This window comes from Alosa sapidissima, chromosome 8 (genome assembly GCF_018492685.1).
Source record: "Alosa sapidissima isolate fAloSap1 chromosome 8, fAloSap1.pri, whole genome shotgun sequence".
NCBI classification, from domain to species: Eukaryota; Metazoa; Chordata; class Actinopteri; order Clupeiformes; family Clupeidae; genus Alosa; species Alosa sapidissima.
In genome coordinates, this window is record NC_055964.1 from 34286421 (window position 1) to 34311716 (window position 25296).

The 25296-nt window shown below is 45.7% G+C and overlaps 1 protein-coding gene across 5 annotated transcripts in view; it reads left to right on the forward strand.

Moving 5' to 3' along the window:
• Positions 1–22519, forward strand: part of LOC121715046 (neuronal calcium sensor 1) — a 64498-nt gene extending 41979 nt beyond the window's left edge. For all 5 annotated transcript variants that reach the window (XM_042100356.1, XM_042100355.1, XM_042100353.1 and 2 more), the window contains exons 4-9: positions 5360–5498; positions 16589–16667; positions 16795–16883; positions 17274–17351; positions 20312–20431; positions 21157–22519. In XM_042100356.1, coding sequence (XP_041956290.1) covers positions 5360–5498; positions 16589–16667; positions 16795–16883; positions 17274–17351; positions 20312–20410 — 484 coding nt within the window. In that variant the 3' untranslated portion in view covers positions 20411–20431; positions 21157–22519. The remainder of the gene's footprint in view (positions 1–5359; positions 5499–16588; positions 16668–16794; positions 16884–17273; positions 17352–20311; positions 20432–21156) is intronic.
• The last annotated feature ends 2777 nt before the right edge of the window (positions 22520–25296 follow it).

Genomic DNA, 25296 nt, shown 5'->3' on the forward strand with positions numbered 1-25296 from the left:
TTAAAATATTTAAATAGCTTAGTCTAACTTTGAAAAAAATATTGAAGGGAATCCAGTCCAGTGCACATATCTTTGGCAAGTAGCCTAGGCTACTACAGACACAGGTGAAGAACAGTCAGCCTCAGCCAGTAAGCACAACCAAATATGTACAGCCAGCTTCAAAAGCAAGCAACCCAGACCCTAAAATTGGGCATTTATAGTCAAGGTAATTCACACACAATTATTTTTCTTTCGCCAAAATATATTTGGTAACTTCTGTAGACATCCAAAATGGGGTGGGGGTTAAAATTAGAAAAAGAAAAAAAAATATTGATTAAACAGTCGTGTATATATCTTTTTGCCGTGGTATAGTTTTAATGTTTTCATTTAGATGTATTGAAAAGGTCTTAAAAGTCTTTAAAATTGCACTTGGAAAATGTGCAGATACCCTGTTGAACATGAGAGACAGAGAGAGGTTGAATGAGAGAGAGATTATATAAGAGAGAGAGATTGAACGAGAGAGAGAGGGGAGAGAGATTGAATGAGAGAGAGAGAGATATTGAATAAGAGAGGGAGAGAGATTGAATGAGAGAGGGAGACATATTGAACGAGAGAGAGAGAGGGGAGAGATTGAATGAGAGAGAGATTGAACGATAGAGAGATTGAACAATACAGAAACAGAGAGATTGAATGAGAGTGAGAGAGAGATTGATCGAGGAAGAGAGGAAAAGAGAATGAAAATGTGACTCCTGAATGAGGGGAGATTACGTGTGCTTGCGTAAGGGTCTTGCTCTCTTTCTTCTCAGTGGCTGGTCTTAATTAAAGCTGGACCTCGTTACTGCTGCAGGACACAGAGAGATCACAGAGCAGTGTGGTTAATGGACACACACTAACACACACACACACACACACACTCAGTCACACACACACACATTTACACAGACACACACACACTAGGTCACACACACACTCAGTCACACGCACACACACACTAGGTCACAGTGGAGTGCACATTTACAGAAGAGCCTCTACTACAGTTTCTGTTGCTCCTGCAGGCCCAGGAGCTCACACACACACACACACACACACACACTGTTCCTAACACACACACACTGTTCCTAACATAGACACTGTTCCCAACACACACACACACACACACACACTGTTACTGTAACACACACACTGTTCCTAACTCGTGTGTGTGTGTGTGTGTGTGTGTGTGTGTGTGGTATAGGATTTACTGCCATGTAGATCAGTGTGTATTATGAGTTTGTAAGTGTGTATTTATACTCCTTGGCATGTGTTGCTTGGTATACTTGAGTAGTGTTCGCCTGTGTGTGTGTGTGTGTGTGTGTCCTTGTGCAGGGATTCCCCCTAGTAAAGTGTAATTTCCACATCTCACACCTTTAAGGGGTGTAGAGCTGATGACAGCAACACTGCACCTCTCTCTTTTTCTCTCTCTCTCTTTCTTTCTCTCTCTCTCCATTTTGTCATGTATGTCTAGTCTCCTCTTGTGTGTGAAGGTGTGTGTTATGTCTGTGAAGGTGTGTGTCTATGAAAAAATGTGTGTGTGTGTGTGTGTGTGTACACAGTGTGTGTGCGTGTGCGTGTGTGTGTGTGTGTGTGTGTGTGTATGTGTGTAAGGCAGCATTGAGGGAGCCGTATGTCCCCGTAAGCAGTGTTGCCAGTGGGTGTAGTGCCTGAGGACATGGTTCATGTCATGATGAGATCCATGCTTAGTGATATCCTTCCTTAGTGATATCCATGCTTAGTGGGCTCTTATGTCATTGTGGAGTAGCCGCCTCCTCAGGCTTGGCAGATTTAACCCTGAATAATGCACAGCACAGCACACACACACACACACACACACACACACACACACACACACACACACACACACACACACACACACACACACACACACACACACACACACACACACGTATATGTACTCAAACAATACTGTGTTACAGTGTTTGCCTATTGCTTACACACTTTTTGCAGAATTTGGCTCATTATGTCAAAACTCTACGCACAGCCACAGCCAAGACATAGCACCTTGAGATAAACAACTCATCTATGCCAAAATGAAACACTGCAATCAAAACTCAACAGTCCTTTCCAAAAATGTAATTACCGTAAAACATCAAACAAAAGCCGAGTCCCAAATATACGCCTATCTCTTTTACACGCCTGGTGTTGCTACAGGTTTGGATAAATAAAGGCCGGTCTCAAATAGAGGCCTGGTATGTTTTTTAGTTTCGGTTTGTATTACTGCGGTGGTGAAAGCCAGAGTTCCAAATTGTTCCAAACCTTTTATCCATATGGACTATGCCTCTGCTATGTTCAATGCACATTCTTCAGTTCATCCCATTTTGTTTCAAATTTGCGCATTAGACAAGATATTATATCTGGTCATGACAAGGATAGGCCGATGGTAAGCCTATAGGCTAGGGCTGGGACAACGCGTCGACGTAATCGACGTAATCGATGACGTCGACGCAAAAAATACATTGACGCAAAATATGCGCGTTGATTCGTCAAGCATAACGTGTGCCGCTAAATATTTTTAATTTTACACCTTCAGTTTTTCCCATACGTTGACTAATCTGTGGCTGGGCGCCACGAAATCATTGAGCTGCGCTTTTCACGCACGCAGCCTTTCCTTGCCCCGGCTGCTCTCTCTCGTAACGAGCCCGCTGCCCCTCCTCTGCATGTGCATTTAACAAAATATTCACGATTGTTGAAGGATTGTTGTTGCCACATAGAAGCACTGCATAGAACACGGCGGGCTGAATTGCTATTAAATCCGCTTAGCATCGTGACCATGCTGCGCAAATTTGTTCAAAACTGCTGCAAGTTAATTCTGCTAAGGTCTCATCACAACATAGTACATTGAGGAGACTAAACTAAGTTAAGTTATGCAATCAAGCAGTATCTCAAAGCTAACGTTAGAATACTGTTTGGATGTCAAGTTCAGTATGATTACTTACAGCTGCTTGTCAATTTCGTTACTCATGCAGGGCTCATTTTATTGACTCTGAATGTTTGCAAAATCCCAATGTAAATGGAAAAGTGTTTTCCAAGACTCAAAAGTGCTTGTCCCAAGGAGAAGTACGAACCGTTATTTGAACTAACTACGTTATGAATTGCATCCACACATCAGCAGCCTTCTAACTATGTTAATGTTAATTGCAAGGATTCCCTCACGAACGTCTTAAAGTGACAGGCACTTAATTAGACCTATACACTACTGAACTTTATTGAATGCTACCTCTGACTAAGAATGCATTACTTTGCACTTGTATAGTCTTTTACGGCTCCCACAAACAGCTGCGTTCCGTCAACGCATTCCAGTGGGTGTTCCCGACGGTAGCTATGCAAATGACTTGAAGTAAAACCGTAATGTGATTGGTTGGTGCCGTCCGTAGATTGGCTAGATTGAACGGTGCCGTCTGTCGGTGCAGCAACAGCTGAACTCCTCAACGCGAGCGGCGGGAGAAACGCGACGCGACGGACCCACAATTCAGTTCGGCAACGGATCACGTGAGCCCATTTAAAGTGAATGGGATGCGTCTCCAGCAACGCGATGCACGCAGCTGTGTGTGGGAGCCGTTATTTTGGAATCTTAAGAGCAATAAACATATATTCCAATGTTAACTCATTGAGTGCCAAAAACGTAATATTACGTTTTTCCTTCCCATGCGTTGAGTGCCAAAAACGTAATATTACGTTTTTAGCTCTTTTTTTTTTATTACGAAACTAGACACTCTTAACACACCTTATATGTGATTTTGGGAACTCTTTGATGAATGGAAATGAAATATATGACGATCGAAAACTCATGAAAACGCAAGATCTGGACATTTTATCTGGACGTTTGATCTTAACTCGGCTTTTGATGGTTGCCGCTTTGTTTCGAATCAGTCACTGATTAGCCTATCAGTGACATGCACGCCAGGTCAAAATCAGGTCATTTATTTTCGTGGGTTTATCACTAGGTGGCAGGTCTCGTTAGATCTCTTCCCAGAAACTTTGCAGGCAACACTTCTCAGGTGCTGAAGGGAGAAATTAAAAGGTCGAAGAAAAAGATATTGCAGCAGGTGCGTTTTCGCCAGACAACGCTGGATGAGTCCACCTTTCTACTAAGACAAGATGACTCTGACCACGACAGGTCAAAAACATTACAAGGAGTGACTGAACACCGTGCTGAGGAGGGAGTTCCATCTCCACCACGAGCCGGGCCTAGCGGAGTGGGTTGTAGGCCGAGTCGCCCTTGCCAGAGTGCCGAATATGTCGGTGATAGTGACTCATAAAAGACGCAATATCTCCATTTCTAGAAAAAAAACAGGGATTTTGATGAAAACTAGCCACTGTTTAGCTTGGGATTTCTCAGGAACAGAGGCGTGTAGAAATACACGGTTTGCACCCACTGAGAGCTTAAAGTCTCACCTTTCAAAGCTGAAACCTGAAAACAGCTTGGCATTCAATGAGTTAAGGAATTCATGTTTTTTCATTCAGATATGTAAATCAACATTTATAAGTTGCTATTAGTCAATTATTGGGGAGATAATCGATAATCGAATCGGACTGAAAAAATGAATCGCTAGATTAATTGTTTAAAAAATAATCGTTTATCCCAGCCCTACTATAGGCTACTTGTTTTTTATGCTGGCAACAAAACAATAGGGTTCACGACATTATCATTTTTTAAAAATGTGTTTCTTTCAATACCACCATGGCGACAAAGAGAAAGAAGTAGGCTATGATTCGAAATGTAAGCTGACTGTTATCAAATTTGCTAAACAAAATTCGGGAGAAACTATGTTTCCTCCCTTTCAGTGTGGTACGATTGTTTTGTAAATTACGTTTGATTAAAACGTGTTTCATCCTTCCCAGCTCTCCCTGCTGTTTGCCCCAGTGGTCAGCTGGGTGTGTGTGTGTGTGTGTGTGTGTGTATGAGTGTTAAAATGCTGTGCTGTCTTCATAGGTATCGAGGCTTCATCAAAGAGCCATGTGGTCAGCTGGATGTGTTTGTGTGTTTGTGTGTGTGTGTGTGTGTGTGTGTGTGTGTGTGTGTGTGTATGAGTGTTAAAATGCTGTGCTGTCTTCATAGGTATCGAGGCTTCATCAAAGAGCCATGTGGTCAGCTGGATGTGTTTGTGTGTTTGTGTGTGTGTGTGTGTGTGTGTGTGTGTGTGTGTGTGTGTGTGTGTGTGTGTGTGTGTGTGTGTGTTAAAATGCTGTGCTGTCTTCATAGGTATCGAGGCTTCATCAAAGAGCCAAGGGGTCAGCTGGATGTGTTTGTGTGTGTGTGTGTGTGTGTGTGTGTGTGTGTGTGTGTGTGTGTGTGTGTTAAAATGCTGTGCTGTCTTCATAGGTATCGAGGCTTCATCAAAGACTGCCCAAGTGGTCAGCTGGATGCTGCTGGCTTCCAGAAGATCTACAAGCAGTTCTTCCCCTTCGGAGACCCCACCAAGTTCGCCTCCTTCGTCTTCAACGTGTTCGATGAGAACAAGGTACAGCAGACCTGTGTGTGTGTGTGTGTGTGTGTGTGTGTGTGTCTGTGTATATGGGTCTCATCACACATATGTGAGTGAACGTGTTAAACTGGCCCTGTCTGTCTGATGTAACACACGTATATGTAGAGGATTCAACACACACGCGTGTGTGTAGGGGTCTCATCAGACATGAGTGTGTGTAGAGGTCACAGCTTTCCTATCAGTGTGTGTAGGGGTCACCGCTTTCCTATCAGTGTGTGTAGGGGTCACCACACTCTCACAGGCTGGTCTCTAGTGGGCCAGTGATGGGCAGAACCTCAAACACCCAGAGAGAGAGAGAGCGAGAGCGAGCGAGCGCGAGCGCACATGTAGGCCATTAGGAGTTTAGTGCAGTAAATGGGCTGTGTTTGAAATGTGTTTTGTTGATGGCTGCTCTAGTCAGTAATTATTCACTAAAGAGGCTGTTATCTTGCTGATCAATGGAGGTGATTAAGATGGCCCCCGAGACCACAAGCACACGCACTCTTTCCTCCATCCACACACACACACACACACACACACACACACACACACACACACACACACACACACACACACACACACACACACACACACACACATAAACACACAAAGGGCTTTCAGATATAACCTGCGGAGTATATGCGGAGGTTTATCAAACGGAGCTCCTACCCTTCGGATGATTCAGATATGATGCTAACCTGGGGACCTTATACTGACCTTATACGGACCTATGTGTGAACGACATACACGCACATTACAGAATCTCCGTGTGGTTGTCGAGTGAGGGGTGGGGGCTCGCAGAGTTCGCAAGAGGCGAGATATGACGCAGAATATATGCCGCCGCTGTCACAGCTTCTGTTTTTGTTTACAAAATGTATGCATTAAGCTATGTAGGCTAAAGAAGAAAACTCTATTGTGCGTAGGCTAATACTTGAAGTAGTCACGTAAGTGCGCATACTTGAAGCTGACCTACAGTATTTGTATGTGTGCTTCAAAACACATTTATCTGTTTTTAACGTTCTGTAGCAGAATTACTTGGCTATGGAACCCAAATCTGGTTTGCGTTGCACAAACTTGTAGGGTTTATGGTACCAGCCAATTCAGTAGGCTAACTCAAGACTTCAAGGCCATCATATACAATGTTTTTAAACAACAAACAAAATACTAACATAACAGTGAAGTGGTTCGTTTTTTCTTGGTTTATTTTTCCAAAAGCATCCTCTCCCCATGTGCATAATAAGGAGCTTGGAACAAAGTTGGGTTTTCTTCATTTTCATTTTCTAGGCATATTCATTCTCAACAAATATCGGGCTCAGCAGTGAAGTCATGAGAACGCTATCAATGAACAGAAAACCGACCGTGTTGGCTAACAATTTATTAAATACTCCTGATATTGTTGTCAACGACGTCATTGTAGGCTACTGCCTTTTCAGCGCCTTCTGCTTAGGATGATTTGGTCTTTTGAATTCCTTTGGCCTTGCGATGCGGTTGTACATCAACGTGTCTCTTGCTGTTCCCTTCATGTGTTTTATCACAACTCTGTCTGCCCTCATGGGCATGCAGTAGCTTTATAATGTCTGCGTCTTTCCAGGTTGGAGAATTTCTGGACAGCACTATGCCACTCCATCATGCCCCCGCCACCTGGACGCACGAAAGAAACGTCACCGACACGCCCTCTCATTAGGTGTGAATTTTAACCGGATGTTCTACGCTTCGTTCAGACACAGCACATTTACATAATGTCCGGAGGAAATACTAGGAGGGGAGCAGTGTAAGAGCCGGCTAAGTTCGGACTTCCATATGACCGTTTATGTCGTTCAAATATACGGCCCCACCGTTTAACATCCGCAGGACCTCCGGTCTTACACGGATGTCTGAAAGCCCTAACAAACACACAAACACACACACACATGTCTACTTTATTTATGAGCAGCTCCACCAAGCTGCTCTGTCATTACTACTGAAGCCAAACCAGTCTTTATGCAACTCTCCTCCTCACCCCCTCACCTCCTCTCTCCTCCTCACCCCCTCACCTCCTCTCTCCTCCCTCACCCCCTCACCTCCTCCTCCCTCACCCCCTCACCTCCTCCTCCCTCACCCCCTCACCTCCTCTCTCCTCCTCCTCCCTCACCCCCTCACCTCTTCCTCACACCCTCACCTCCTCTCTCCTCCTCCTCCTCCTCCTCACATCCTCACATCCTCACCTCTCTCCTCCTCCTCCCTCACCTCCTCACACCCTCACCTCCTCTCTCCTCCTCACACCCTCACCTCCTCTCTCCTCCTCTTGTCTCTTTCCTTCTCCTCTCTCCTCCTCCTCTCTCCTCCTCCTCCTCCCTCACCTCCTCACACCCTCACCTCCTCTCTCCTCCTCACACCCTCACCTCCTCTCTCCTCCTCACACCCTCACCTCCTCTCTCCTCCTCTTGTCTCTTTCCTTCTCCTCTCTCCTCCTCCTCTCTCCTCCTCTCCTCTCTCACCTCCTCTCTTCAGAGTAACACACTAATAACACACAATACTTTGCACTCGATAACCATCACGCTACAGCCATTAGTATTATTGCAGTAGTCAACACATTGATCTAGGATTCGTCAAGATATCTGTGGAAATGAAGAGGAATAAAAAAGCAAAATTGGGAGAGAAGGGGGGTGAGGTAGAGAGATAGTTGCCGTTAGTAACCGAGTAACTAAAGCCAGTAAGTAAAGGATGTTTGTTGCTAGGCTACCACAGACTGTAGAGTGTATATTTAGTTGTTCTAATGTTAGAAACACGATGACAAGCCTTGGATCCAGAATGTCAAAGGAAGGTGTGGCACACAGGGGCTGCGCTCCACACTGCCCACCAGTGACAACCAGTGGTAGTGCGCGTGTGTGTGTGTCTGGAGGATCTGAGAGCAGACACCACAGCGTGTGTGTGTGTGTGTGTGTGTGTGTGTCTGGAGGATCTGAGAGCAGACACCACAGCGTGTGTGTGTGTGTGTGTGTGTGTGTCTGGAGGATCTGAGATCAGCAGCACAGCGTGTGTGTGTGTGTGTGTGTCTGGAGGATCTGAGAGCAGACAGCACAGTGTGTGTGTGTGTGTGTCTGGAGGATCTGAGATCAGCAGCACAGCGTGTGTGCAGAGGTAAGGCTCAGGCAGCCTGAAATACTTCAGGGCTTCAGGGTGTTGCTGGACATGAAGGAGCAGTTGTGTGTGTGTGTGTGTGTGTGATGACTTGGGGCATAGGTGATTTCATTTCTCCAGCAGTGAGAGCAGCTGTTCAGACCCTCAGTGGGGCTGAGTGCTGAGAAGAGGAAGAGGAAGGAAGAGGAGGAGGAGGAAGAGAAGGAGGAGGAAGGTGTAGAGTGCTGAGAGGAGGAAGAGGAGGACGAAGAGGAGGACGAAGAGGAGGAGGAAGGTGTAGAGTGCTGAGAGGAGGAAGAGGAGGAAGGTGTAGAGTGCTGAGAGGAGGAAGAGAAGGAGGAAGAGGAGGAAGGTGTAGAGTTGCTGTTGCGCGATGATGACAATATTATTATAGGCGTGAGTAAGGGGGTCAGTCGTGTTTGTGACGCACAGACAGCCTTGTAGCCTATTTTGCTTAGGCCTCACTTTTAACGACAGTAGGTTGTGAGTGTATGTTGACAAAAAATAACCATGCAATTAAAATAGTCAACCTAAAAAACTTTGCTATTATTAATTTATAGCACAAAACCATAACCAGTATATGCGTACCAGAACCTCGCATATTAGCGTCATGATTTGTGTGCGTCTATTTGGCAAGGCCACTAGCTGTCATGGATGCGTTATTGCTAAAGGCACAAAGTTAAAAAATAAATGGGGATGGGTGGCTGTTGGAAACGGGGGAGAACTAACAAGCCATGGTGTAAAGAAATTAAAGTGCCAGGGGTTTGCTTTTTCGCGGTTTGCTGCAAGAAAACGTTTTAGCATGCCACCAATCAGAAGACCGCCATAAGGTTAACGTTCGTGCACTTCAGGACATCTTCCCTACCTGGTGCAACTAGCCACCACGACAGAGGTAGGCTACGTTTATCTATGGTTGACCGTTTTTGCGCTCAGAAAGTAGGCTACGCATGTTCTTTCATAGCGCAACACGACCTGTCCCTCACCATATCGCAACCTCTTGTCAACCTTATACAATCTGTTGCTGAAGACAAAAGCACCCTCTCCAGATTGTTATCAAATGCACAGACCTCCTGCATGAGCACCAGTGGCGGTTCTAGGATTTTTCTGAGACAGGGGCCACAAAGGGGCCACATCATACACTGAGGGGCCAAAAACCGATCAAGATCCAAGCACAGAAAATTCCTTGTTCAGTATGGCAGTGGTGTAGTCTACGTGATATGCAGGACTATGCAGTATACCCACTTAAAAAGCATCACCATCTCAGTATACCCACTTAAAATAGGCAAGGATAGGTATTAACATTTGGGGTTGATCACAGTATACCCACTACAGCTAACTAGACTACACCACAGCAGTAAGGTGCATATATTTCACCAGTCTCGCCTTGTTCAAATACGTTTGCTAAAAAACTAAAAAGCTGATCTAAATCTTAACAAATGTCCTATTTATTTATAATGTGCATTGAAAACACAATATATAAAACTAAAATATAATAGACACTTCAGTGGAAATGCATTGATATTTTAAACAGAAATCATACATCATATTTGTTCAATCACATGCATTTTTGTTCAATTGGACAAGTTTTACTTCAACTCTTTCCCCTTTTATTGATAAGAGAAACCACTTTCACTGCCAGTTTGCATACATGTAAACAAACACACACACACACACACACACAGCACATGAGCAACAACTACTTTTTCCAACAAATATTTTTACAATGGTCTGATTTGGAATGGTCTTTGAAGCCTCCGTCTTGCTTCCAGTTAGAAAAGCCTGATTCTGATTTGAAGACTGACGATGGGGCATTTGGAAGCGAAAAAATTACAGAAGGGGTAGCAAAACACTAAAGATGGAATACTCCTACCATTTGAAGTCTTTGTATCAGAATTCATTGAGTGGCCTCTTCCTATTTCCATGATGTATCTTGCGGAATACCTTTAAGAGAGGTTGCACAGAACCATCTGCTCTATAATGGTAAATGTCTGGAGAGAAGAACATGAAACAAGTTTGAGTAACTTAATTGTTATTAACTTTCATAACCCACCGTCAACTTTCTTACCTTTTAACACCTACCTTTAATGTCATGATTACATTATATAAGTGGTGTGTAAGTCTAGGGGCCTTTCACTTTAAGAAGGAGAGTAACTTGTGTCCGTTCTGTAGGCTATTATTTGGAAATGAGATGTGCATATGAGGATGTAAGGCCATTTGATTAGTTAAAATAAATATTGAAAAACCGAAAAACCAAACAACTCGAAGAGAAGCTGTTGTGGATCGCAGAGAAGTCAGAGAAGTGTCATGCAATGTTCATTTCTGGTGAGCACTTGACAAGCAAACATGACGTGAGCTTACTGATGGCTAGAAGCAGGGGCGGCGCCAGCAGTTGAAAACATTCGGGGCTTAGCCCATAGAGTCTAAACAGCACTGTCAACATGGTGTTTCTAAAATGAATGACAAAATATGCTCACTGTAGTGGCAATAGGAAATAGCATCGTACCATTTGGAGCAGCTATGCTTGGTGACTGGTGGTTCTGAAGACTGTGGGTTGAAGTCACCAGCTCCAATCTCAGCCTGCGCCATCCCAGTCTGTAGGTGAAACACTAATGCGTGTCACAAAATCCATACTTGTATTCAGCATGTCGTCTAGGAACTGTAAAACCAGTTATTATTATAAAAAAAAATCATATAAAGCTTGGGTGAATAGGGTAGAAAATTTAACCAATTTATCTCAATGAAACTCTCCTTGTCCTAACACTTTCAGACAGAAGTCATGCGAAGCCCATGAATCAAATAAACTCAGAATAGTGGTTAATAACTTGATAGCTGATATGATGAAATGATAGCTCACATTAACTCTACAAAAACGTAGTGTTGGCTAACGTTACACCTCAATTAGGCCTGCATTCTCATGAGATTTAAGGTTAATGTTAGCAGCTGCTAAACTTGTTCCTCAAGCGAAAAAATTGAACTTTCCTTACATTTGGTAAGGCGCACTGCCGCATGTAATACTATTAATGTTGGACCCCAAACAAACAGGATGTCCATTTCTCTGCAGTGACATTTCATTTAACACCATTTCAAACATTTCATACATTACCTTTCCATGCATAAAATCTATCAGCATGCTAACAATGAATTCAAACCTGAACTCAAGTAACTTAACGTTAAGTAACAGTTCACTGACTAAGTTAACGTTAGCAGCTTGCTGCTGCTTCATAATTGACAAACCTAACAGCAACAAATAAACGTCCTTTTCACATATTAATGTAGCCTAGAAATTTGCTCAGCCTGTACGTCTAGTATCGAACCATAGGGATTTCTATTGGCTTAGCACCGTGGATGTTCTCCAATCACAGCGCTCTATTTTGTTAGAGAGTCTTAAGGCGGGTTTAACAGGATAACGACAGTCCTGCGACTGTGAACAACAAGGAAGGTGGCTATGGCGAACGAAGAGCGGTTGTTTGAATCGGCGTTGGCGTCAACTTTGGAGGAGTTGGACTTGTGCTTTTCTTTGAAAGTTGAGCAACACAATGCACTTAAGTCATTACTTTCGAAGAAGGATGTATTTGCCGTTTTGCCGACCGGATAACTAGATACGGATATGGTCGTAGCGCTGGCCTATTGCATGCCTAGGCAGTTTGAAAGACAATTCTCTGCCCGCCCCTTGGATTAAGCGAGGTGAATGGTTCGATGCCAGACTATACATCTCAATGATATAGGATGGCCCCGCCAGGCTAATATTAATGGTCACCAACATAGAGATTTGTGGCTCACCAAGAAACTTCTGTGGAGGATGAAACACCATTGATCGGTTCTTCACGTTAGCTGATACTGGTTAGCCAAATGTATTCTTTCTTTCGTGCACAGACCTAAGCAGTTCGCTGTGTGCTTTAGCTTTCAAGCTTCAAAAGGTGCATTACTGCCACCAGTTGTTTGGGAATGGAGTTGCATCTCTGATCATTGCTCTCAACAATTACACTTATTGATGATTAACGGTACAGGGGCCATTCAGGGGCCAATGAGATTTCAGGTGGGGCCAGGGCCCCTGTGGCCCCGCCCCTAGAACCGCCCCTGATTAGCACACACAGTATTGCTGCTCATTGGAAAACTGAGTTGTCTGTAAAACTCAAAACTACCATGTTTTCATTAAATGCGGATGAGGCAACAAATGGAAATATGAACAATATCTAGAATGTTCTGATTCATTACTTTGATAAGGAAATGGCAAGTCTTGCCAACTTGATTTTATAGATTTTACTTGGTGTTGAATTGCATATTAATAAGAAAAAAAATCTCCCCTTTAAACACTTTTGGCCTGAAGTAATTAAATAAGAGTGTAAGTTAAAGCCTTTCTACAATATTGCTGCAGTAGAAAAGAACGGCAATGGCTAATCAGCAATGGTCAGGGATGGTACTGAAATATTGTTTTGTTAATCAGGAAAACCTCGATCAAGAACACTTTCAATTCGCCTTATTCACATGCCGGCCATTGGCGGCTAAAACGAGGCTACAGGGTACACAAACCATAGGATTATTATGTTCTATGCATTCACCTGTAGGTGGCATTAATTATATAGTAAGTGTACCCTGTAGCCTCGTTTTGGTGTAAACAATGGCCGCCGTGTGAATAAGGCGAATACTCCCTTTACTTTGCTGTTTGCATCTTTTTGTACATTAAAAACCAATAGGCCGCGACCGCAAAAGGGGTGATATCTCTATAGGTAGACATGAACAACGTATGACTTATGGCCTGAAAAAAGTTCAGTCAAACGATTTTTTTTTTTCACTTTAAACCCTGCATCTCTCCATCTCTCCATATCTGCGTGCAGGCAGACAGCCTAGTTCTATTTCAGCTCCACACCTGCCTCTCCCCAGAGGACTCTGTCTGTCTGAGTCTGTGTGTGTGTGTGTGTGTGTGAGTGTGAGTGTGTGTATGTGTGTGAGAGAAAGGGAGAGAGAGAGATATTGTGTGTGTGTGTCTCCTCTGTCTGCCCTGTCTGACTGAGACACTTCGGTGAGGCCCAGCCGGTTCTGGTGTCCTATTCTATTCCTCCTGGAGTTCTACAATTGGGTTCTGGGTCTCAGTTTTCCTCCTAACCACTCAGATTTATTTCAGCCTGTTAGCCTCATCCAATGGTCCACAGCAAACTCCCTCTACTTCTCTCTCTCTCACACGCACACACACACACACACACACACACACACACACACACATCTATCTCCCTCTCTCTCACATCTCTCCCTCCCTCTCACACACACAAACACGCCCTTCACACCCAAACATTACAGACAGTGTGAAAAGCAATTCAAATGATCTGTCTTAAGTGTGTGTGTGTGTGTGTGTGTGTGTGTGTGTGAGAGAGAGAGAGTGTGTATTGGGACGAGAGATGAGAGGAGTGTAACTTACTGTAATAAAGCAGCAACTCCTCGGACTGTACAGGGTTCCCACGGGTCATGGAATTTCTGGAATATCATGGAATTTTGGAAAGTCTATTCCAGACATGGAAAGTCAGGGAATTGTTTTATAATTTTTGGGTCAAAGTCATGGAATATCAGGGAATTTTGTTGTAGCAGTTTAAAATTTACCTGCCAAAATACATCAATACAAATTTTTCCACGCAGAACTGGTCATTTGCTTTACTGCTTCCTTGAGTATCCCAACTTTGTTTATTCAATGCCCATTTATTCATCTCTCACTCTAAAAAGTAAAATATTCTTGAACGCTATACGTTAGTAAATAGTATAGTAAGTCATGGAAATTATTTTTTTTCTGTCAGGGAAAGTCAGGGAAAAGTCATGGAATTTTACATTTGACTTAGAGTGGAAACCCTGACTTTCTATCTTGTGTCCGTCTACTCTGTTGTGCACAACCTGTGGCAGCAGAAATGAAAGTGCCCCGAAGGTTTTAATAACTTATAATGATGACCTGTCTGGAACTGAAGCAAGAATGGTTAGCATATTTCTCGGTAATAATACAAAACCAAAGCGAACGAAATGCAAATATAATACTAAAATACAACTTAGAACAACTTATCTACTCGTCCCACCAAAGAGTTTGTTTGTTTCCCCGACTAGCGCGGTAAAGCGCAAACACACCAGTACAAGACGGCTCTAGGTAGGCTGAGCTCCACTCTGCTTAGGTTAAATGGAGGATCATTCACAAGAGGATTTTGGGATGCACAGTTTCAATGCAGATCCACAGATCTTGTTCGAATGGTGAAATACAACCAAGCTCAAGTAGGTCAGTGTAGCCAGGCCTTACGCCTAGTTGGGAAATTTGGGCTTTAAAAAAATATCAGCGCAAATTATCGGCCGGAATACTGCTATTGAAACGATAATAATATTTTAATGTTTTCACTTATCGGCCAATAATATAACGGCGGCAGATATATCGTGCATCCCTACTTCTCTTTCTCTTCTTCCTTTTCCTCATCTCTCTCCCTCTCCTTCCATATCCCTCTCCCTCTCCCTCTCCCTGCATATCACTCTTTCTCTCCCTCTCCCTCCATATCACTCTCCCTCTCCCTGCATATCACTCTCCCTCTCCCTGCATATGACTCTCTCTCTCCCTCCATATCACTCTTTCTCTCCCTGCATATCACTCTCTCTCTCCCTCTCCCTCCATATCACTCTCCCTCTCCCTCTCCCTGCATATCACTCTCCCTCTCCCTCCATATCACTCTTTCTCTCCCTGCATATCACTCTCCCTCTCCCTCTCCCTCTCCCTCTCCCTGCATATCACTCTTTCTCTCCCTGCATATCACTCTCCCTCTCCCTCTCCCTCTCCCTGCATATCACTCTCCCTCTCCCTCCATATCACTCTCCCTCTCCCTCTCCCTGCATATCACTCTCCCTCTCCCTCCATATCACTCTTTCTCTCCCTGCATATCACTCTCCCTCTCCCTCCATATCACTCTTTCTCTCCCTGCATATCACTCTCCCTCTCCCTCCATATCACTCTCCCTCTCCCTGCATATCACTCTCCCTCTCCCTGCATATCACTCTTTCTCTCCCTGCATATCACTCTCCCTCTCCCTCTCCCTCTCCCTCTCCCTGCATATCACTCTCCCTCTCCCTCTCCCTCTCCCTCTCCCTGCATATCTCTCTCCCTCTCCCTCTCCCTGCATATCACTCTTTCTCTCCCTCTCCCTGCATATCACTCTTTCTCTCCCTGCATATCACTCTCCCTCTCCCTCTCCCTCTCCCTCTCCCTGCATATCACTCTCCCTCTCCCTCTCCCTCTCCCTCTCCCTGCATATCTCTCTCCCTCTCCCTCTCCCTGCATATCACTCTTTCTCTCCCTCTCCCTGCATATCACTCTTTCTCTCCCTGCATATCACTCTTTCTCTCCCTGCATATCACTCTCCCTCTCCCTCTCCCTGCATATCCCTCTCCCTCTCCCTCTCCCTGCATATCACTCTTTCTCTCCCTCTCCCTCCATATCATTCTTTCTCTCCCTCCATATCACTCTTTCTCTCCCTGCATATCACTCTTTCTCTCCCTCTCCCTGCATATCATTCTTTCTCTCCCTCCATATCACTCTTTCTCTCCCTGCATATCACTCTTTCTCTCCCTCTCCCTGCATATCACTCTTTCTCTCCCTCTCCCTCTCCCTCCATATCACTCTTTCTCTCCCTGCATATCACTCTTTCTCTCCCTCTCCCTGCATATCACTCTTTCTCTCCCTGCATATCACTCTTTCTCTCCCTCTCCCTGCATATCACTCTTTCTCTCCCTCTCCCTGCATATCACTCTTTCTCTCCCTGCATATCACTCTTTCTCTCCCTCTCCCTGCATATCACTTTCTCTCCCTTTCTCCATGTCTCCTGTCATAAGTGTAATCATGTGAGAAAGTCAGATAACGGTTTAATAAAGAAGTTCTCTCTCTCTCTCGTTTTCTTCTCTCCATCTCTCTCTCCTTCTCTCTCTCCACCTCCCTCCCTCTCTCTCTCTCTCTGCAGGATGGGCGTATTGAGTTCTCAGAGTTTATTCAGGCCCTGTCAGTCACGTCCCGGGGAACCCTGGATGAGAAGCTGAGATGTTAGCACACACATCCTGATACACACACACACAAACCACAAACACATAAACACACACACACACACACACACACACACACACACATCCAGATCCTCACACTTTAACTGTTGATGTATGTTTTGTCCAGGGGCTTTTAAACTGTATGACCTGGACAATGACGGCTACATCACTCGTGACGAGATGCTGAACATCGTGGATGCCATCTACCAAATGGTGGTAAGCAACAGCAGCATCCTCCTCCTCTCTGCACTTTCTCCTTTGAGTCCTCCTCCTCTTCTTCCTCCTCCTTCTTCTCTTCTCCATCCTCCTCCTCCTCTCCCTCCTCATCCTCCTCTCCCTCCTCCTTCCTCCTCCTCTTCCTCCTCCTCTTCTTCCTCCTCCTCTCCTTCCTCCTCTTCCTCCTCCTCCATTCCCTCCTCCTCCTCCTCTTCCTCCTCCTTCTCTCCCTCCTCCTCCTCTTTCTCCTCCTCTCCTTCCTCTTCCTCCTCCTCCTCCTCTTCCTCCTCTCCTTCCTCCTCCTCTTCCTCCTCTTCCTCCTCCTCCTCCAGGGTTAAAGGGGTGAGTGGGGTGGTGGATATCAAGTCAGGCGTGTTCTTCCTGTTCCAGGGAAACACAGTGGAGCTGCCAGAGGAGGAAAACACACCAGAGAAACGCGTGGACCGCATCTTCGCCATGATGGACAAGGTACACACACACACACACACACACAGCATCTTCGCCATGATGGACAAGGTACACACACACAGCATCTTCGCCATGATGGACAAGGTACACACACACACACACACAGCATCTTCGCCATGATGGACAAGGTACACACACACACACACACACACACACACAGCATCTTCGCCATGATGGACAAGGTACACACACACACACACACACACAGCATCTTCGCCATGATGGACAAGGTACATACACACACACACACACACACACAGCATCTTCGCCATGATGGACAAGGTACACACACACACACACACACACACATACACATACATCATCTTCGCCATGATGGACAAGGTACACACACACACACACACAAACACACATACACATACTTCATCTTAGCCATGATGGACAAGGTACACACACACACACACACATACACATACTTCATCTTAGCCATGATGGACAAGGTACACACACACACACAGCATCTTCGCCATAATGGACAAGATACACACACACACACACACACACACACACACAGCATCTTCGCCATGATGGACAAGACACACACACACACACACACACACACACACACACACACACACACACACACACACACACACATACATCATCTTTGCCATGATGGACAAGGTACATACACACACACACACACATAGTTCATCTTAGCCATGATGGACAAGGTACATACACACACACACTCACACACATACACACACACACACACACACACACACACACACACACACACATACAGCATCTTTGCCATGATGGACAAGGTACACACACACACACATACATCATCTTCGCCATGATGGACAAGGTACATACACACACACACACACACATACACATACAGCATCTTCGCCATGATGGACAAGGTACGCACACACACACATACTGCATCTTCGCCGTGATGGATAAGGTACACACACACACACACACACACACACACACACACACACACACACACACATATAACACATCTTCACCATGATGGATAGTCCACACACATACGCAGTAGAGGCCTGGGCCCAGTTTCCCGATAACGACGGAGACACGGTCTTACGAGGGTTTTCTACGATTCATCTTACGATCGTTCGTTTGGTTTTTCCGACTGTTTCCCGAACATGCTCGTAGCGTGAACGCGCGTGCACTGCTCTTAAGATGCTCTTAAGGGGAGCTATCCACGTTAATAGTTCTGAAATATCCTCTGATTTGACGGTGATGTCAGGTGACTGCACGTCACAGCTATAGGCCTACCGTTTAAACTTCGGATCTACACATTATTTCACATCAATACGAAAATAGAAACACTTTGACATCTGCATGTAAGCATCCCAAGTATAGTTATATACCACACAGACATAAATAATTGTAATTATTTTAAGATTAGATTGTTGCACCATGCAATCATTTTTCGCGGTGTCACTTAAGAACACGTTTGAAGATAAGAAAGAGGTCGAGTAAGAAAGAGAGGAAATGTGTAGGCTTAGATTTTTATGCAGTAGGCTACAGACTAAACCACATGTTGCTTTCTCTGCTTTTTACCTCATAGGCCTAATAAAATATAGCCTTCACTTAGCAAAGATAATGTCAAACTATTCTGGCAACGTCTCGTTTCATAACTTGATTGCATTTTTGTCCGCTTTTCATCACATTATTATGACCATTAAATATAGGCTATTTTGTACGCTAAAATCTGATTCATCACAGGTAGGCTAAACACAATAAAGAATAGAAACCTCAGTGAGAAGTACTGTTAAGACGCTCTTAGCCGGTAACGAGTACTCTGGAGAACTCGTAGATCTACGAGAGTTTTCACGACGCTCTTAAGCTACGATGGTTTCGGGAAACAGTCGGCAAATCTTAAGACGTTCGTAAGAGGGACTTAGGCTTAAGATGCTTTCGGGGAACTGGGTCCTGAGCTTTAGCACTGTCCACCACTCCAGTCCATTTATTATCCCATCACTAGTAGTGATTGTGTGTGTTTGTTCTTTGTGAGTGTGTATCTGTGTGCATTAGACTGAGCAGTGTGAGTTAATCAGAGGGTTTCTCACACACTGCTGGCCCGTGGGCATTTCCCCTGGCAGCATGGGAGTGTTGTGCTGAGGGGAGTGTGTGTGTGTGTGTGTGTGTGTGTGTGTGTATATATGTGTGTGTGCGCATGGGTGTGTTTTGGGGGGGGGGGGGGGTGTGTTGGCAAGTTTCTCTCCTCTCCATATAACAGTAGTGCCAGAGGGAACAGCACTTCCTTATGAGCCTCTTGGGATTGAGTGTGTGTGTGTGTGTGTGTGTGTGTGATAAGTGAAGCGCAGCACGGTCAGATTACAGTAAACTGGACAGAACAGGAGGAGGTGGAGGAGGAGGAAGATCAGAGCTGGGTTCGACTCAGGTCATGTGTGGGGAACGTTCGGTTCAGTTGAGAGGCTGGGTGTGTGTGTGGGGAACGTTCGGTTCAGTTGAGAGGCTGGGGGTGTGTGTGGGGAACGTTCGGTTCAGTTGAGAGGCTGGGGGTGTGTGTGGGGAGGTTTAGTTCAGTTGAGCTGCTGGGGGTGTGTGTGGGGAGGTTTAGTTCAGTTGAGCTGCTGGGGGTGTGTGTGGGGAGGTTTAGTTCAGGTCACTTGGGGTCGCGGGGGGGGGGGGGGGGGGTTGTGTGGGGGGGGGGGGGGGGGGGGTGGTTGGAGGTTAGGCTCCAGCCTGCACGCTGTGATGGAAGCACGGTCAGTTGAGGGCAGAGAGGGGAGATTCTGCAGAGGAGCCGCAGAGATGAGGAGGGAGAGAGACAGCTCCCCCTGCTGCTCAGACGGGAGAATAACCCTCAACTGCCAAGTGTGTGTGTGTGGTACTGATAACTGCACAGAAAGCAGGATATGTGTTTTATCTGTGTTTACTCGCTGATCAGACCTTGACATGTCCTGTGTGTGTGTGTGTGTGTGTGTGTGTTGTAGAACGCAGATGGGAAGCTGACGCTGCAGGAGTTCCAGGAGGGCTCAAAGGCAGATCCCTCCATTGTGCAGGCGCTCTCTCTTTACGACGGACTGGTGTAGATGCCACAGCACTGCCCCAAGGTGAATATGCACACACACACACACACACACACACACACACACACACACACACACACACACACACACACAGCTCTGTCTTTGCTATGATTACGGTGTAGACTCTACTGCCCACACACACACACACACACACACACACACACACACACACACACACACACACACACACACACACACACACACACACACACACACACACACACACACACACACAGAGCACTGGCCTTTGTGTATACTCAATGTGCCCTTCACTTCTCTATCAATTATTCACCTCCCATCTGCTCATCACTGGCAGCCAGGGAGTGTGTGTGTGTGTGTGTGTGTGTGTGTGTGTGTGTGTGTGTGTGTGTGTGTGATGGGGGCTCACGGCTGCTGCAAGTGTCATTACAGTCCCCTTTCTCCAGTCTTCACAACCACACACACACACACCAGTGCAGGACGTGTGTGTGTGTGCGGGGTGTACGGGTCAGGCATGGATGACCTCTGGCATGTGCTGATGAGCTGCAGTTGGCTTGTGTCGTGTCTGCTTATGTGCTGTGTAAGCAGACTTGGCTCAGGCTTTCGTGTGTGTTTTTTCTCTCTCTCTCTCTCTCTCTCTCCGTGTTTGTGGTGTATGGTAATATACTGTATATGTGTTATTAAAATGTGTGTGTGTGTGTGTGTGTGTGTGTGTGTGTGTGTGTGTGTGTGTGTGTGTGTGTGTGTGTGTGTGTGTGTGTGTGTTTCAGAGGGGTGAGAGGTGAGCCCCAGTGGCATCTCTCACACGGTGGAAAGGAGAGTGTTACAGAGCCACGTGTCTGAGAGGACTCCTGGGAAGTGCAGGGGATTGTGGGAAACGACCCGACTGGCCTCTTCTCCATCGTCACTGCTGCAAACTTTGGCCCTAATTTACTTTCACCAGGTGGAGGATGCATCCAGACCAGACTCCATGTTTATTCTGGATATTGTTAAGAGGACTCTGCGTGTGTGTTTGTGTGTGTGTGTGAGAGAGAGAGAGTGTGTGTACACTAGTACATCCACCACACATTTTGTGTTTGTAGAACAAGAGGTAAAGAATGGGAAATCGAGTGAGCGTATGTATGTATGTGTGTGTGTGGGTCTGTCTGTCTGTGTGTGTGTCTGAATTTGTTTACACTGAGGAACGCTGAGGAGCTCTGTAATGTGGATTCCTGTTTGCTGAAGAACACTTGAAGAGGAGCAGTCGACTGGACCGGACTCTGGAATGAGGACAGAACTCATCTCAGCCTGTACATACTCCACAGAGCATACTTCACAGAGTATACTTCAGACATGACCTGTACCCCACAGAGTATACTTCAGACATGACCTGTACCCCACAGAGTATACTTCAGACATGACCTGTACATATGTGCCATCTCCACAAGAGCATACTTCAGACATGACCTGTACCCAACAGAGCACACTTCAGACATAGAGTATACTTCAGACATGACCTGTGCCATCTCCGCAGAGCACACTTCAGACATAGAGTATACTTCAGACATGACCTGTGCCATCTCTGCAGAGCACACTTCAGACATAGAGTATACTTCAGACATGACCTGTGCATACTCTGCAGACATTTAAACCTGCCGTCCTGCTTTGCATCCATTCTGCTGAAGTCATGATTGCACTTACATAATAGTTTACATGCTTGATGTATTCATTAATTTATTTGATTTGTTTGTTTTTAATTGCTAGCAAAAAGTGTGTGTGTGTGTGTGTGTGTGTGTGTGTGTGTGTGTGTGTGGAAGAGAAAAAGAAATGAGTGATTATTTCATATTGCTTATGAAGAGAGAAGGGAAGTGTGGTCATGCGTTGACTGATTATACTTGTATGCAGTTCCCAGTCTGATGTGTTTCCTCCTGTATCTCTGTCTGTCTGTCTGTCTCACTGACTCGTCTGTACAGACCCCCCTGTAGCCCTCTCCCACACACACACACACACACACACACACACACACGCACGCTGTAGCCACACACTGTCCTGATTTAGCATGTGTGTATGGTGTACTCTGAGAAACAAACAAGCAGCCTGTTGTCTGTGCTCGTCGTCTTTATAAAAGCCCTTGACATACGCAAGCCTGCGCAAGCCGTTGACTTTGTGTCTCTTTCCTGTGTGTCGTGTTTGTGGTAAACAGAGCCTGCGGAGCGCGGCGTTGTTATGGCGTTTACTCACGGCCGTGCTGCGGCTCCTCAGGCTCTCGCCATTGTGTGACATCCATCGGCAGAACGCTTCTCCCATTACCCCTCATAAATGTCATGGCAAGACTCCTCCTGCACCCCATTCGCATTAAAGGCTTTTCCTCAACTCTGATTCACATTAAAGGCATGTCCTCAACTCTGATTCTCATTAAAAGTTTGTCCTCAACTGATTCACATAAAAGACAGGTCCTTAAAGGTACAGTCCGTGATTTTACGCAATTTCAAGCCCATAAAATGTTTTGCCACATGATCCGCCAGCTGCCCTTTCCCAAACAACAAAAACAAAACCCTGCGTGGAGTTTCTCTGAGAATACTGAAGGGAGGGTTAGCTACCTCTGGTGTGTTTTGTTTGATCCTTGGTTAAAATGTAATGTACGTTTGTAATGTAATGGACGTTTTGGACAAAAGCACCTGCTAAGAAATTTAGATATAAACATAATTTTGATTTCCTGCACAATCACTGACTGCTCCTTTAACTCTGATTTGTATTATTAAATCGTATTAATTCTGATTAAGGCAGGTCCCCAACTCTCATTCACATTAAAATCAGGTCCTCAACTCTGACTGTCATTAAATGTATGTCCTCAACTCCTCAGTGACCAGGGCCGTCTCTTAAGCACGGCTGACTGCTCTTGGACGCAGCAAGGAACTGAATTGCCTCCATCTCACCATGGTGCCTGAAACACGCAGGGCAGCTCCTCTGCCAGGGGACTGGGTTTCTTTAGTGTGTGTGTGTGGAGGACCCGACTCATAACTGGGCTCATCACACGCTGTAAGACCAGCACAGAGGAAAAGTCATCTTTACATGGATCATTCTGCCCTCCTGCTACACTCTGCACATTAAGTGTTTGAGTGTTGACTTGAATTAGACTTCATATGGATGAATTAGACGTATATGTATGCAAAGGTCAGTCAGAGATGATAGGTCTGAATGTGTTGCTGTCAAACTGACAGAGTATGTGCTGTGCATCGGTCAATCAGATGATGGGTTAATATTATTGCTGGGGGAAGCAAAGGCACACACACGTCCCAGTGGACTGAGGTCTAGCCAGAGCACTAAGACAATGCCAGGCACTGTTCCATAAAACCTGGTTGCAAAGTTCAATGTTTTCACTGCCAGTTGATAATCATGTTCTCTGTATATCTCTGTGCCAACCTGCTTCTTGCTATTCTGTACACAAGAGGATTCATTCATACATTGTAAAATCAAATGTGCACATTTTATACATTTTCAAAAATGTAAATGTATTAGGCTACTGAATGACAAAACAACACTGATATGTGCATTGAAATGCCAAATAGACATACTGCAAGGAAAAGTACCAAACAGGCATGTTCAACATGAGTATCAGACAGGCATGTTCAACATAGTATCAAACAGGCATGTTCAATATGAGTATCAGACTAGCATGTTCAACATTAGTATCAAACAGGCATGTTCAACATTAGTATCAAACAGGCATGTTCAACATGAGTATCAGGATGCAGGGGAGTATTGTTGCGCTCAGATGATCTAGAGTTGAGCCAGGTGCGTTTGAACCAAGAGCTGAAGAGAGAGAGGAGTAGTTCGCACACTGAAAGAAATGACTTAAACAAAGTCTTCAGAAAGGGGTTTTTCATTATAAAAGATGACATGAATATCAAACAGACATGCAAAACGTGTATTAGACGCTAAATGTCTGTATCAAACAGATTCCAAACGTGTGTATAAAAAAAAACAGTACCTCGTCCAGTGACGGATCAGAGGCTGGTTCCCCCAGACCCAGACGAGCCGGTCCTCAGTCAGGGGCTGCAGGTCCTGAGTGGCCCAGCCGGGGTGTCCATCTACTGGCGGCGGAGATCACAGGCCTGCGTCGCCCGGTCCAGCCATTAGCCCCAGCATGGCCGCGTGCCCTCGCGCCCACTCCGCCACCCATTAGCCCCAGCATGGCCTCGCGCCCACTCCGCCAGGAGGTCGTGTGTGGGCTGATAAGGACAGCCATTAGAGACCCAGTCTGCCCAGATGTGTGCCCACCAGCCTGGCACCCAGCCCACCACACACACACATGCAGCCACTGGGGGACTGGGCCACCACACACACACACAGTGTCTTATTATTGTGTTGTGAGAATGGAGATGTCTAGCTGTGGTTTGCTTGTGTTGTCTGAAGAGTGACGATTGGTTGCAGTGTGCTTGGGTTGTGTTTTGTGTTATGGATAGATGTCTCTGTCTGAAAAGGCTGTTGTTTGGCTGTGGTGTGTTCTTGTGTTGAGTTGAGTAAATGTGCAGTCCTGGGGTCTGTGAGTACATCTGGTGCCTGGAGACTTGTCCGTCTGGTGTGCCGTGGACTCTCGTGTGAAGCAGACACAGCATACTGGCTAAAGGCTGAGCGCAGAACATTTGGGAGGCCAGCCGGCTGGCGCAGCGCAGAGCCGGATCTGAGCCAGAGTAGGGCCAGACCCCAGCCGAACTCAGTGATCCGCTCAGAGCAGCGCTGAGCACGGGCCTGATGGAGCCCAGAGCCCTGCGCGATTAGCAGACTGTGCTCCGCAGCCAGCGCTGAGAGAAAACAGACTTCACACCCCCGAAGCCCTACAGGCAAGGAGTCGTCTGCGGAGAGTCCCGGCACGGTGGAGAACACAGCCGGTCTGGAAGGCGTCAGTCAGGCATCTGTCTTCTCCTACT